A 14825-nucleotide genomic window follows, 5' to 3' on the forward strand; every position below is an offset into this window, starting at 1 on the left:
CAAATATTAAGTTCTGCTTTTCTGATGTATCAAATACTTATGTCATGCAATAAAATGCTAATTAATTACTTAAAAATCATACAATGTGATTTTCTGGATTTTTGTTTTAGATTCCGTCTCTCACAGTTGAAGTGTACCTATGATAAAAATTACAGACCTCTACATGCTTTTTAAGTAGGAAAATCTGCAAAATCGGCAGTGTATCAAATACTTGTTCTCCCCACTGTACATAGACATGGAATCACTGGTCACTTTAATAATGTTACTCAACCCTCCACCTTAGAGGCTGCTGCCCTATATACATAGACATGGAATCACTGGCCACTTTAATAATGTTACTCCACCCTCCACCTTAGAGGCTGCTGCCCTCTATACATAGACATGGAATCACTGGCCACTTTAATAATGTTACTCCACCCTCCACCTTAGAGGCTGCTGCCCCATATACATAGACATGGAATCACTAGTCACTTTAATAATGTTACTCCACTCTGCACCTTAGAGGCTGCTGCCCCATATACATAGACATGGAATCACTGGTCACTTTAATAATGTTACTCCACCCTCCACCTTAGAGGCTGCTGCCCTATATACATAGACATGGAATCACTGGTCACTTTAATAATGTTACTCCACCCTCCACCTTAGAGGCTGCTGCCCCATATACATAGACATGGAATCACTGGTCACTTTAATAATGTTACTCAACCCTCCACCTTAGAGGCTGCTGCCCTATATACATAGACATGGAATCACTGGTCACTTTAATAATGTTACTCCACCCTCCACCTTAGAGGCTGCTGCCCTCTATACATAGACATGGAATCACTGGTCACTTTAATAATGTTACTCCACCCTCCACCTTAGAGGCTGCTGCCCTCTATACATAGACATGGAATCACTGGCCACTTTAATAATGTTACTCCACCCTGCACCTTAGAGGCTGCTGCCCCATATACATAGACATGGAATCACTGGTCACTTTAATAATGTTACTCCACCCTCCACCTTAGAGGCTGCTGCCCTCTATACATAGACATGGAATCACTGGTCACTTTAATAATGTTACTCAACCCTCCACCTTAGAGGCTGCTGCCCTATATACATAGACATGGAATCACTGGTCACTTTAATAATGTTACTCAACCCTCCACCTTAGAGGCTGCTGCCCTATATACATAGACATGGAATCACTGGTCACTTTAATAATGTTACTCAACCCTCCACCTTAGAGGCTGCTGCCCCATATACATAGACATGGAATCACTGGTCACTTTAATAATGTTACTCCACCCTGTACCTTAGAGGCTGCTGCCCTCTATACATAGACATGGAATCACTGGTCACTTTAATAATGTTACTCCACCCTCCACCTTAGAGGCTGCTGCCCCATATACATAGACATGGAATCACTGGTCACTTTAATAATGTTACTCCACCCTCCACCTTAGAGGCTGCTGCCCTCTATACATAGACATGGAATCACTGGCCACTTTAATAATGTTACTCCACCCTCCACCTTAGAGGCTGCTGCCCCGTATACATAGACATGGAATCACTGGTCACTTTAATAATGTTACTCCACCCTCCACCTTAGAGGCTGCTGCCCTATATACATAGACATGGAATCACTGGTCACTTTAATAATGTTACTCCACCCTGCACCTTAGAGGCTGCTGCCCTCTATACATAGACATGGAATCACTGGTCACTTTAATAATGTTACTCCACCCTCCACCTTAGAGGCTGCTGCCCCATATACATAGACATGGAATCACTGGCCACTTTAATAATGTTACTCCACCCTCCACCTTAGAGGCTGCTGCCCCGTATACATAGACATGGAATCACTGGTCACTTTAATAATGTTACTCCACCCTGTACCTTAGAGGCTGCTGCCCTCTATACATAGACATGGAATCACTGGTCACTTTAATAATGTTACTCCACCCTCCACCTTAGAGGCTGCTGCCCCATATACATAGACATGGAATCACTGGTCACTTTAATAATGTTACTCCACCCTGCACCTTAGAGGCTGCTGCCCTCTATACATAGACATGGAATCACTGGTCACTTTAATAATGTTACTCCACCCTCCACCTTAGAGGCTGCTGCCCTCTATACATAGACATGGAATCACTGGTCACTTTAATAATGTTACTCCACCCTCCACCTTAGAGGCTGCTGCCCTCTATACATAGACATGGAATCACTGGTCACTTTAATAATGTTACTCAACCCTCCACCTTAGAGGCTGCTGCCCTATATACATAGACATGGAATCACTGGTCACTTTAATAATGTTACTCCACCCTCCACCTTAGAGGCTGCTGCCCCATATACATAGACATGGAATCACTGGTCACTTTAATAATGTTACTCCACCCTGTACCTTAGAGGCTGCTGCCCTCTATACATAGACATGGAATCACTGGTCACTTTAATAATGTTACTCCACCCTGCACCTTAGAGGCTGCTGCCCCATATACATAGACATGGAATCACTGGTCACTTTAATAATGTTACTCCACCCTGTACCTTAGAGGCTGCTGCCCTCTATACATAGACATGGAATCACTGGTCACTTTAATAATGTTACTCAACCCTCCACCTTAGAGGCTGCTGCCCTATATACATAGACATGGAATCACTGGTCACTTTAATAATGTTACTCCACCCTCCACCTTAGAGGCTGCTGCCCTATATACATAGACATGGAATCACTGGCCACTTTAATAATGTTACTCCACCCTCCACCTTAGAGGCTGCTGCCCTCTATACATAGACATGGAATCACTGGCCACTTTAATAATGTTACTCCACCCTCCACCTTAGAGGCTGCTGCCCCATATACATAGACATGGAATCACTAGTCACTTTAATAATGTTACTCCACCCTGCACCTTAGAGGCTGCTGCCCCATATACATAGACATGGAATCACTGGTCACTTTAATAATGTTACTCCACCCTCCACCTTATAGGCTGCTGCCCTATATACATAGACATGGAATCACTGGTCACTTTAATAATGTTACTCCACCCTCCACCTTAGAGGCTGCTGCCCCATATACATAGACATGGAATCACTGGTCACTTTAATAATGTTACTCAACCCTCCACCTTAGAGGCTGCTGCCCTATATACATAGACATGGAATCACTGGTCACTTTAATAATGTTACTCCACCCTCCACCTTAGAGGCTGCTGCCCTCTATACATAGACATGGAATCACTGGTCACTTTAATAATGTTACTCCACCCTCCACCTTAGAGGCTGCTGCCCTCTATACATAGACATGGAATCACTGGCCACTTTAATAATGTTACTCCACCCTGCACCTTAGAGGCTGCTGCCCCATATACATAGACATGGAATCACTGGTCACTTTAATAATGTTACTCCACCCTCCACCTTAGAGGCTGCTGCCCTCTATACATAGACATGGAATCACTGGTCACTTTAATAATGTTACTCAACCCTCCACCTTAGAGGCTGCTGCCCTATATACATAGACATGGAATCACTGGTCACTTTAATAATGTTACTCAACCCTCCACCTTAGAGGCTGCTGCCCCATATACATAGACATGGAATCACTGGTCACTTTAATAATGTTACTCCACCCTGTACCTTAGAGGCTGCTGCCCTCTATACATAGACATGGAATCACTGGTCACTTTAATAATGTTACTCCACCCTGCACCTTAGAGGCTGCTGCCCCATATACATAGACATGGAATCACTGGTCACTTTAATAATGTTACTCAACCCTGCACCTTAGAGGCTGCTGCCCTCTATACATAGACATGGAATCACTGGCCACTTTAATAATGTTACTCCACCCTGCACCTTAGAGGCTGCTGCCCTCTATACATAGACATGGAATCACTGGCCACTTTAATAATGTTACTCAACCCTGCACCTTAGAGGCTGCTGCCCTCTATACATAGACATGGAATCACTGGTCACTTTAATAATGTTACTCCACCCTCCACCTTAGAGGCTGCTGCCCCATATACATAGACATGGAATCACTGGTCACTTTAATAATGTTACTCCACCCTGTACCTTAGAGGCTGCTGCCCTCTATACATAGACATGGAATCACTGGTCACTTTAATAATGTTACTCCACCCTGCACCTTAGAGGCTGCTGCCCCATATACATAGACATGGAATCACTGGTCACTTTAATAATGTTACTCAACCCTCCACCTTAGAGGCTGCTGCCCCATATACATAGACATGGAATCACTGGTCACTTTAATAATGTTACTCCACCCTCCACCTTAGAGGCTGCTGCCCTCTATACATAGACATGGAATCACTGGCCACTTTAATAATGTTACTCCACCCTCCACCTTAGAGGCTGCTGCCCCGTATACATAGACATGGAATCACTGGTCACTTTAATAATGTTACTCCACCCTCCACCTTAGAGGCTGCTGCCCCGTATACATAGACATGGAATCACTGGCCACTTTAATAATGTTACTCCACCCTCCACCTTAGAGGCTGCTGCCCCGTATACATAGACATGGAATCACTGGTCACTTTAATAATGTTACTCCACCCTCCACCTTAGAGGCTGCTGCCCCGTATACATAGACATGGAATCACTGGTCACTTTAATAATGTTACTCCACCCTGCACCTTAGAGGCTGCTGCCCTCTATACATAGACATGGAATCACTGGTCACTTTAATAATGTTACTCCACCCTGCACCTTAGAGGCTGCTGCCCCATATACATAGACATGGAATCACTGGTCACTTTAATAATGTTACTCCACCCTGCACCTTAGAGGCTGCTACCCTCTATACATAGACATGGAATCACTGGTCACTTTAATAATGTTACTCCACCCTCCACCTTAGAGGCTGCTGCCCCGTATACATAGACATGGAATCACTGGTCACTTTAATAATGTTACTCAACCCTGCACCTTAGAGGCTGCTGCCCTCTATACATAGACATGGAATCACTGGTCACTTTAATAATGTTACTCCACCCTCCACCTTAGAGGCTGCTGCCCCGTATACATAGACATGGAATCACTGGTCACTTTAATAATGTTACTCCACCCTCCACCTTAGAGGCTGCTGCCCCATATACATAGACATGGAATCACTGGTCACTTTAATAATGTTACTCCACCCTCCACCTTAGAGGCTGCTGCCCCGTATACATAGACATGGAATCACTGGCCACTTTAATAATGTTACTCAACCCTCCACCTTAGAGGCTGCTGCCCTATATACATAGACATGGAATCACTGGTCACTTTAATAATGTTACTCCACCCTCCACCTTAGAGGCTGCTGCCCCATATACATAGACATGGAATCACTGGTCACTTTAATAATGTTACTCCACCCTGTACCTTAGAGGCTGCTGCCCCATATACATAGACATGGAATCACTGGCCACTTTAATAATGTTACTCCACCCTCCACCTTAGAGGCTGCTGCCCCATATACATAGACATGGAATCACTGGCCACTTTAATAATGTTACTCAACCCTCCACCTTAGAGGCTGCTGCCCCCTATACATAGACATGGAATCACTGGCCACTTTAATAATGTTACTCCACCCTGCACCTTAGAGGCTGCTGCCCCATATACATAGACATGGAATCACTGGTCACTTTAATAATGTTACTCCACCCTCCACCTTAGAGGCTGCTGCCCTATATACATAGACATGGAATCACTGGTCACTTTAATAATGTTACTCAACCCTCCACCTTAGAGGCTGCTGCCCCATATACATAGACATGGAATCACTGGCCACTTTAATAATGTTACTCAACCCTCCACCTTAGAGGCTGCTGCCCCCTATACATAGACATGGAATCACTGGCCACTTTAATAATGTTACTCCACCCTGCACCTTAGAGGCTGCTGCCCCATATACATAGACATGGAATCACTGGTCACTTTAATAATGTTACTCCACCCTCCACCTTAGAGGCTGCTGCCCTATATACATAGACATGGAATCACTGGTCACTTTAATAATGTTACTCAACCCTCCACCTTAGAGGCTGCTGCCCCATATACATAGACATGGAATCACTGGTCACTTTAATAATGTTCCTCCACCTTAGAGGCTGCTGCCCTCTATACATAGACATGGAATCACTGGTCACTTTAATAATGTTACTCCACCCTGTACCTTAGAGGCTGCTGCCCTCTATACATAGACATGGAATCACTGGTCACTTTAATAATGTTACTCAACCCTCCACCTTAGAGGCTGCTGCCCCATATACATAGACATGGAATCACTGGTCACTTTAATAATGTTACTCAACCCTGCACCTTAGAGGCTGCTGCCCTCTATACATAGACATGGAATCACTGGTCACTTTAATAATGTTACTCCACCCTCCACCTTAGAGGCTGCTGCCCCATATACATAGACATGGAATCACTGGTCACTTTAATAATGTTACTCCACCCTGCACCTTAGAGGCTGCTGCCCTCTATACATAGACATGGAATCACTGGTCACTTTAATAATGTTACTCCACCCTGTACCTTAGAGGCTGCTGCCCTCTATACATAGACATGGAATCACTGGTCACTTTAATAATGTTACTCCACCCTCCACCTTAGAGGCTGCTGCCCTCTATACATAGACATGGAATCACTGGTCACTTTAATAATGTTACTCCACCCTCCACCTTAGAGGCTGCTGCCCCATATACATAGACATGGAATCACTGGCCACTTTAATAATGTTACTCCACCCTCCACCTTAGAGGCTGCTGCCCTCTATACATAGACATGGAATCACTGGTCACTTTAATAATGTTACTCCACCCTCCACCTTAGAGGCTGCTGCCCCATATACATAGACATGGAATCACTGGCCACTTTAATAATGTTACTCCACCCTCCACCTTAGAGGCTGCTGCCCCATATACATAGACATGGAATCACTGGCCACTTTAATAATGTTACTCCACCCTCCACCTTAGAGGCTGCTGCCCTCTATACATAGACATGGAATCACTGGCCACTTTCAATAATGTTTACATACTGCTTTACTCATCTCATATGTATATACTGTATTCTATTCTACTGTATTTTAGTCTAAGCCACTCTGACATTGCTCAATCTAATATTTATATATTTCTTAATTCCAATATTTTACTTTAAGATGTGTGTATTGTTGTGAATTGTTCGATATTACTGCACTGTTGGAGCCAGGAACACAAGCATTTCACTACACCCGCAATAACATCTGTTAAATATGTGTATGGACCAATAACATCTGTTAAATATGTGTATGGACCAATAACATCTGTTAAATATGGACCAATAACATCTGTTAAATATGTGTATGGACCAATAACATCTGTTAAATATGGACCAATAACATCTGTTAAATATGGACCAATAACATCTGTTAAATATGTGTATGGACCAATAACATCTGTTAAATATGGACCAATAACATCTGTTAAATATGGACCAATAACATCTGTTAAATATGGACCAATAACATCTGTTAAATATATGACCAATAACATCTGTTAAATATGTGTATGGACCAATAACATCTGTTAAATATGGACCAATAACATCTGTTAAATATGTGTATGGACCAATAACATCTGTTAAATATGGACCAATAACATCTGTTAAATATGGACCAATAACATCTGTTAAATATGGACCAATAACATCTGTTAAATATGGACCAATAACATCTGTTAAATATGGACCAATAACATCTGTTAAATATGTGTATGGACCAATAACATCTGTTAAATATGTGTATGGACCAATAACATCTGTTAAATATGGACCAATAACATCTGTTAAATATGGACCAATAACATCTGTTAAATATGGACCAATAACATCTGTTAAATATGTGTATGGACCAATAAGATTTGATAAATATGTGTATGGACCAATAACATCTGTTAAATATGGACCAATAACATCTGTTAAATATGTGTATGGACCAATAACATCTGTTAAATATGTGACCAATAACATCTGTTAAATATGTGTATGGACCAATAAGATTTGATTTGATTGAAAGTACACTACTGGTTTAGGTTGTTTACTCATTTCTTTGTCGAGACAGTTGATGAGGATCTCATTCTGTTGTTAGTAAGAGCTGGTGACGTGTTCCTAATATGCAGTAAACTGATATATCTATGGATGTGTCTTCCCACAAACTGATTGTCTATATTTTTGTTGTGTCACAGCATGAAAAGAGGGATTTTCGGTTCTGCTATTTGAGGAAATGTACCGTATTTGCAGGGGTTTTAGTCGTGTGTGACTTATATCTGTGTGTTCCTGTGTCCCTGTGCAGGCTGGGAGGGTCCGTAAGCACGTCTCAGAGCAGGAGAAGACAGAGGAAGGTCTGGGACCCAACATTAAGAGTATCGTCACCATGTTGATGCTGATGCTGCTCATGATGTTCGCTGTCCACTGCACCTGGGTGACCAGTAACGCCTACTCCAGCCCTAGTGTTGTACTGGCCTCCTATAACAACGATGGGTAAGACCACTAACCCTAACCCTAACCCTAGCCCTAACCCTAGTGTTGTACTGGCCTCCTATAACAACGATGGGTAAGACCACACACACACTGACTCACTCTCTTCAGTTGATTAGTTTCCTCTGGAACTGTTGTTTCCTCTGTCTGTCTCTGTCTCTCTGTCTCTCTGTCTCTCTGTCTCTCTGTCTCTCTCTCTCTGTCTCTCTGTCTCTCTGTCTCTCTCTCTCTCTCTCACGTTCTCTCTCTCTCTCTCTCTCTCTCTCTCTCTCTCTCTCTCTCTCTCTCACGTTCTCTCTCGCGTTTCTCTAGTTGTTTCTCTCTCTCTCTGTTTCTTTCTCTCTCACCAAACCACAGAATATAATAAGCTTTATGGGATCACTAGGAACTTGTAAACAATGACCCATTCCTTAATAAATGAGTTCTCTCTCTCTGTGTTTCTCTCCGCTCTTCTCTACCCAGGTCGAGGAATATTCTAGATGATTTCCGCGAGGCCTACTATTGGCTAAGGCAGAACACAGAGGAGCAGGCCAGAGTGATGTCGTGGTGGGACTACGGCTATCAGATAGCAGGGATGGCCAATCGGACCACGCTAGTGGACAACAACACATGGAACAACAGTCATATAGCGTTGGTAAAGACCCTGTTGGGATGTCGGAGTACGGACTGAGCTGTTGTCACTTCTCAAATCAAGTTTATTTTATTTTATATAGCCCTTCGTACATCAGCTAATATCTCGAAGTGCTGTACAGAAACACAGCCTAAAACTCCCAAACAGCAAGCAATGCAGGTGTAGAAGCACGGTGGCTGGGAAAAACTCCCTAGAAAGGCCAAAACCTAGGAAGAAACCTAGAGAGGAACCAGGCTATGAGGGGTGGCCAGTCCTCTTCTGGCTGTGCCGGGTGGAGATATGTTGAGGATAGGTCGGGGGGAGACAAGTAGCCTAGTGGTTAGAGCGTTGGACTAGTAACCGAGAGGTCGCAAGATCGAATCCCCCGAGCTGACAAGGTAAAAAACTGTCGTTCTATCCTGAACAAGGCAGTTAACCCATTGTTCCTAGGCCGTCATTGTAAATAAGAATTTGTTCTTAACTGACTTGCCTGGTTAAATAAAACCAATATGTTTGACTGGGATGTGTCTTCCGTAGACTCCTGGTTTATCTGCATCCTAACACAAGGACATTGTGATCCAGAACTGTTGCTTGTATAAAATAACTGTTGTGTAAACCATTAGTATTATCACCTCCCTCTATATAAACATGGAAACATCTATTCTTTGAGTTGTTCCCTGTGAAATCACAGAGAGAGAGAGAGATCTCTCCTGCAGCTGCTTGGATCGATCTCCCAGCAATTATTGGATCTTGATCACTCAGTCAATGAATGAATCAAACGTTATTTTAAAGTGCATTTCGCATTATTCTCACAATCGATCAATCAAAACAGTAAATGTATTAATTAATCTAAAATGTGATCAATTTCAAGTGGGTCTTAAATCTCAACATAGTTTGTAGGAGGCAGGCAAAATAAGAATGTGTCTCTGGCGCCATCATGTGGACATGTGTTATTCATCCTCTGTCTCTCTCTCTCTGTCTCTCTCTCTCTCCCTCCTCTCCGTCTCTCTCGCTCTCTCTCTCCCCCTCCTCTCCGTCTCTCTCGCTCTCCCTCCCCTCTCTCTCTCTCTCCCTCCCCCTCCTCTCTGTCTCTGTCTCTCTCTCTCTCCCTCCCCCGCTCTCCCTCTATCCATCCCCCTCTCTCCCTCTTTCTCCCTCGTCTCTGTCTCTGTCTCCCTCCCCCTCGTCTCTGTCTCTCTCTCCCTCCCCCTCTCTGTCTCTCTCTCCATCTCCCCCTTTCTCCCTCTCTCCCTCTCCCTCTTTCTCCCTCCCCCTCGTCTCTGTCTCTCTCTCCCTCCCCCTCTCCCCCTCTCTCTCTCTCTCTCCCTCCCCCGCTCTCCCTCTCTCCATCTCCCTCTTTCTCCCTCCCCCTCGTCTCTGTCTCTCTCTCCCTCCCCCTCTGTCTCTCTCTGTCTGTGTGGGTTCAGGTGGGCAAGGCCATGTCGTCCAATGAGAGTGCAGCGTATGAGATCATGAAGTCTTTGGACGTGGACTACGTGCTTATTATCTTCGGAGGTGTGATTGGCTACTCTGGTGATGACATCAACAAGTTCCTGTGGATGGTGCGGATCGCAGAGGGAGAGCATCCCAAAGAGATCAGGGTGAGAGACGGCAGCCTTTAAACCATCATGTTTTTAAAAAAAACACAAGTATTGGTGAGCTGTAACTACCACTGTGAGCTATAGAAGGATCGCAGGGTGAGGTAAACTGAGACCTATAGAAGGATGGCAGGGTGAGGTAAACTGAGAGCTATAGAAGGATTGCAGAGTGAGGTGAGGTAAACTGTGAGCTATAGAAGGATTGCAGAGTGAGGTGAGGTAAACTGTGAGCTATAGAAGGATTGCAGAGTGAGGTGAGGTAAACTGTGAGCTATAGAAGGATTGCAGAGTGAGGTGAGGTAAACTGTGAGCTATAGAAGCATCGCAGAGTGAGGTGAGGTAAACTGTGAGCTATATAAGCATCGCAGGGTGAGGTAAACTGAGAGCTATATAAGCATCGCAGAGTGAGGTGAGGTAAACTGAGAGCTATAGAAGGATGGCAGGGTGAGGTAAACTGAGAGCTATATAAGCATCGCAGGGTGAGGTGAGGTAAACTGAGAGCTATAGAAGGATGGCAGGGTGAGGTAAACTGAGAGCTATAGAAGGATGGCAGGGTGAGGTAGACTGAGAGCTATATAAGGATCGCAGGGTGAGGTAGGTAACTGAGAGCTATAGAAGGATGGCAGGGTGAGGTAAACTGAGAGCTATAGAAGGATGGCAGGGTGAGGTAAACTGAGAGCTATATAAGCATCGCAGGGTGAGGTGAGGTAAACTGAGACCTATAGAAGGATGGCAGGGTGAGGTAAACTGTTCCCTCAGGATGAGAGTACTAAACTGTCTGTCTGTTCCCTACTCAGGATGAGAGTACTAAACTGTCTGTCTGTTCCCTCAGGATGAGAGTACTAAACTGTCTGTCTGTTCCCTCAGGATGAGAGTACTAAACTGTCTGTCTGTTCCCTACTCAGGATGAGAGTACTAAACTGTCTGTCTGTTCCCTCAGGATGAGAGTACTAAACTGTCTGTCTGTTCCCTCAGGATGGGAGTACTAAACTGTCTGTCTGTTCCCTCAGGATGAGAGTACTAAACTGTCTGTCTGTTCCCTCAGGATGAGAGTACTAAACTGTCTGTCTGTTCCCTCAGGATGAGAGTACTGAACTGTCTGTCTGTTCCCTCAAGATGAGAGTACTGAACTGTCTGTCTGTTCCCTCAGGATGAGAGTACTAAACTGTCTGTCTGTTCCCTCAGGATGAGAGTACTAAACTGTCTGTCTGTTCCCTCAGGATGAGAGTACTAAACTGTCTGTCTGTTCCCTCAGGATGAGAGTACTAAACTGTCTGTCTGTTCCCTCAAGATGAGAGTACTGAACTGTCTGTCTGTTCCCTCCTCAGGATGAGAGTACTAAACTGTCTGTCTGTTCCCTCCTCAGGATGAGAGTACTAAACTGTCTGTCTGTTCCCTCCTCAGGATGAGAGTACTAAACTGTCTGTCTGTTCCCTCCTCAGGATGAGAGCACTAAACTGTCTGTCTGTTCCCTCTGGATGAGAGTACTAAACTGTCTGTCTGTTCCCTCAGGATGAGACCACTAAACTGTCTGTCTGTTCCCCCAGGATGAGAGTACTAAACTGTCTGTCTGTTCCCTCCTCAGGATGAGAGTACTAAACTGTCTGTCTGTTCCCTCCTCAGGATGAGAGTACTAAACTGTCTGTCTGTTCCCTCCTCAGGATGAGAGTACTAAACTGTCTGTCTGTTCCCTACTCAGGATGAGAGTACTAAACTGTCTGTCTGTTCCCTCAGGATGAGAGTACTAAACTGTCTGTCTGTTCCCTCAGGATGAGAGTACTAAACTGTCTGTCTGTTCCCTCAGGATGAGAGTACTAAACTGTCTGTCTGTTCCCTCAGGATGAGAGTACTAAACTGTCTGTCTGTTCCCTCAAGATGAGAGTACTAAACTGTCTGTCTGTTCCCTCAGGATGAGAGTACTGAACTGTCTGTCTGTTCCCTACTCAGGATGAGAGTACTAAACTGTCTGTCTGTTCCCTCCTCAGGATGAGAGTACTAAACTGTCTGTCTGTTCCCTCCTCAGGATGAGAGTACTAAACTGTCTGTCTGTTCCCTCAGGATGAGAGTACTAAACTGTCTGTCTGTTCCCTCCTCAGGATGAGAGTACTAAACTGTCTGTCTGTTCCCTCCTCAGGATGAGAGTACTAAACTGTCTGTCTGTTCCCTCCTCAGGATGAGAGTACTAAACATTCTGTCTGTTCCCTCCTCAGGAGAGTGACTACTTCACCCCCCAGGGAGAGTTCAGGGTGGACAAAGAGGGGTCTCCCGTCCTGCTCAACTGTCTGATGTATAAGATGTCTTACTACCGCTTTGGAGAGATGCAGGTCAGAGATGTTCAACCCCCCCCTCACGTAATATCACTTCCTCTGTATGTGTGAACTCACAGCCCACCCCTGACTGGAGACCTGTGCCTGTAACTTGGACTGTGACATAATGCATCCATGTACTGTCACATCACAGGGATGTTAAGACCTGACACTTGTCCTCTAGTTTACTTCACAGGGATGTCAAGCCCTGACACTTGTCCTCTAGTTTACTTCACAGGGATGTCAAGCCCTGACACAACTCCTCTAGTTTACTTCACAGGGATGTCAAGCCCTGACACAACTCCTCTAGTTTACTTCACAGGGATGTCAAGCCCTGACACTTGTCCTCTAGTTTACTTCACAGGGATGTCAAGCCCTGACACTTGTCCTCTAGTTTACTTCACAGGGATGTCAAGCCCTGACACTTGTCCTCTAGTTTACTTCACAGGGATGTCAAGCCCTGACACAACTCCTCTAGTTTACTTCACAGGGATGTCAAGCCCTGACACAGCTCCTCTAGTTTACTGTCAAACACTTACACCACCTGTCCGTCTCTCCTCCCCCCAGTTGGACTTCAGGACGCCGCCGGGTTTCGACCGGACGCGTAACGCTGAGATCGGTAACAAGGACATCAAGCTGAAACACCTGGAGGAGGCGTTCACCTCAGAACATTGGCTGGTCCGGATCTACAAGGTCAAGAAGGAGGAGAACAGGGACCCCCTGGAGCACAGCCCCCGCAGCAGCAGTAGCAGCAGACAGAAGTACACCTCTAAAAAGGTACATGAACAGGATCATCCATGCTTCTCTCTTCTCAAATGGAGAGCGCTGGTGAATGATTCTGCTGTCCCTGTCCAGAATCAATTACCCCTCCCTTCATCCTTGTCCAGAATCAATTACCCCTCCCTTCATCCTTGTCCAGAATCAATTACCCCTCCCTTCATCCCTGTCCAGAATCAATTACCCCTCCCTTCATCCTTGTCCAGAATCAATTACCCCTCCCTTCATCCCTGTCCAGAATCAATTACCCCTCCCTTCATCCTTGTCCAGAATCAATTACCCCTCCCTTCATCCCTGTCCAGAATCAATTACCCCTCCCTTCATCCCTGTCCAGAATCAATTACCCCTCCCTTCATCCTTGTCCAGAATCAATTACCCCTCCCTTCATCCTTGTCCAGAATCAATTACCCCTCCCTTCATCCCTGTCCAGAATCAACTACCCCCTCCCTTCATCCCTGTCCAGAATCAACTACCCCCTCCCTTCATCCTTGTCCCTGTCCAGAATCAATTACCCCTACCTTCATCCCTGTCCCTGTCCAGAATCAACTACCCCCCCTCCCTTCATCCTTGTCCCTGTCCAGCATCTATTACCCCTACCTTCATCCCTTTCCCTGTCCAGAATCAACTACCCCCCCTCCCTTCATCCCTGTCCCTGTCCAGAATCAACTACCCCTACCTCTTCCTCCTTGCACCCTAGATCATGTTTATCCATCTGAAAGAATGTGACATTAATAATAAATTAGGCTAAAATTCCATCTAACCAATCAGAGTGCTACATGTCTAGGGTTAACCAATCAGAGTGCTACATGTCTAGGGTTAACCAATCAGAGTGCTACATGTCTAGGGTTAACCTATCAGAGTGCTACATGTCTAGGGTTAACCTATCAGAGTGCTACATGTCTAGGGTTAACCTATCAGAGTTCTACATGTCTAGGGTTAACCTATCAGAGTGCTACATGTCTAGGGTTAACCTATCAGAGTGCTACATGTCTAGGGTTAACCTAT

The 14825-nt window shown here is 44.9% G+C and overlaps 1 protein-coding gene across 4 annotated transcripts in view; it reads left to right on the plus strand.

Annotated features, from left to right (window-relative positions):
• Positions 1-14825, plus strand: part of LOC139572870 (dolichyl-diphosphooligosaccharide--protein glycosyltransferase subunit STT3B) — a 116725-nt gene that overhangs the window by 97569 nt on the left and 4331 nt on the right. For all 4 annotated transcript variants that reach the window (XM_071395696.1, XM_071395695.1, XM_071395698.1 and 1 more), the window contains 5 exons: positions 8345-8532; positions 8992-9163; positions 10567-10740; positions 12948-13061; positions 13611-13820. In XM_071395696.1, the coding sequence (XP_071251797.1) occupies positions 8345-8532; positions 8992-9163; positions 10567-10740; positions 12948-13061; positions 13611-13820 (858 nt within the window). The remainder of the gene's footprint in view (positions 1-8344; positions 8533-8991; positions 9164-10566; positions 10741-12947; positions 13062-13610; positions 13821-14825) is intronic.

This window comes from Salvelinus alpinus, chromosome 4, assembly GCF_045679555.1.
Source record: "Salvelinus alpinus chromosome 4, SLU_Salpinus.1, whole genome shotgun sequence".
In the NCBI taxonomy this organism is placed as follows: domain Eukaryota; kingdom Metazoa; phylum Chordata; class Actinopteri; order Salmoniformes; family Salmonidae; genus Salvelinus; species Salvelinus alpinus.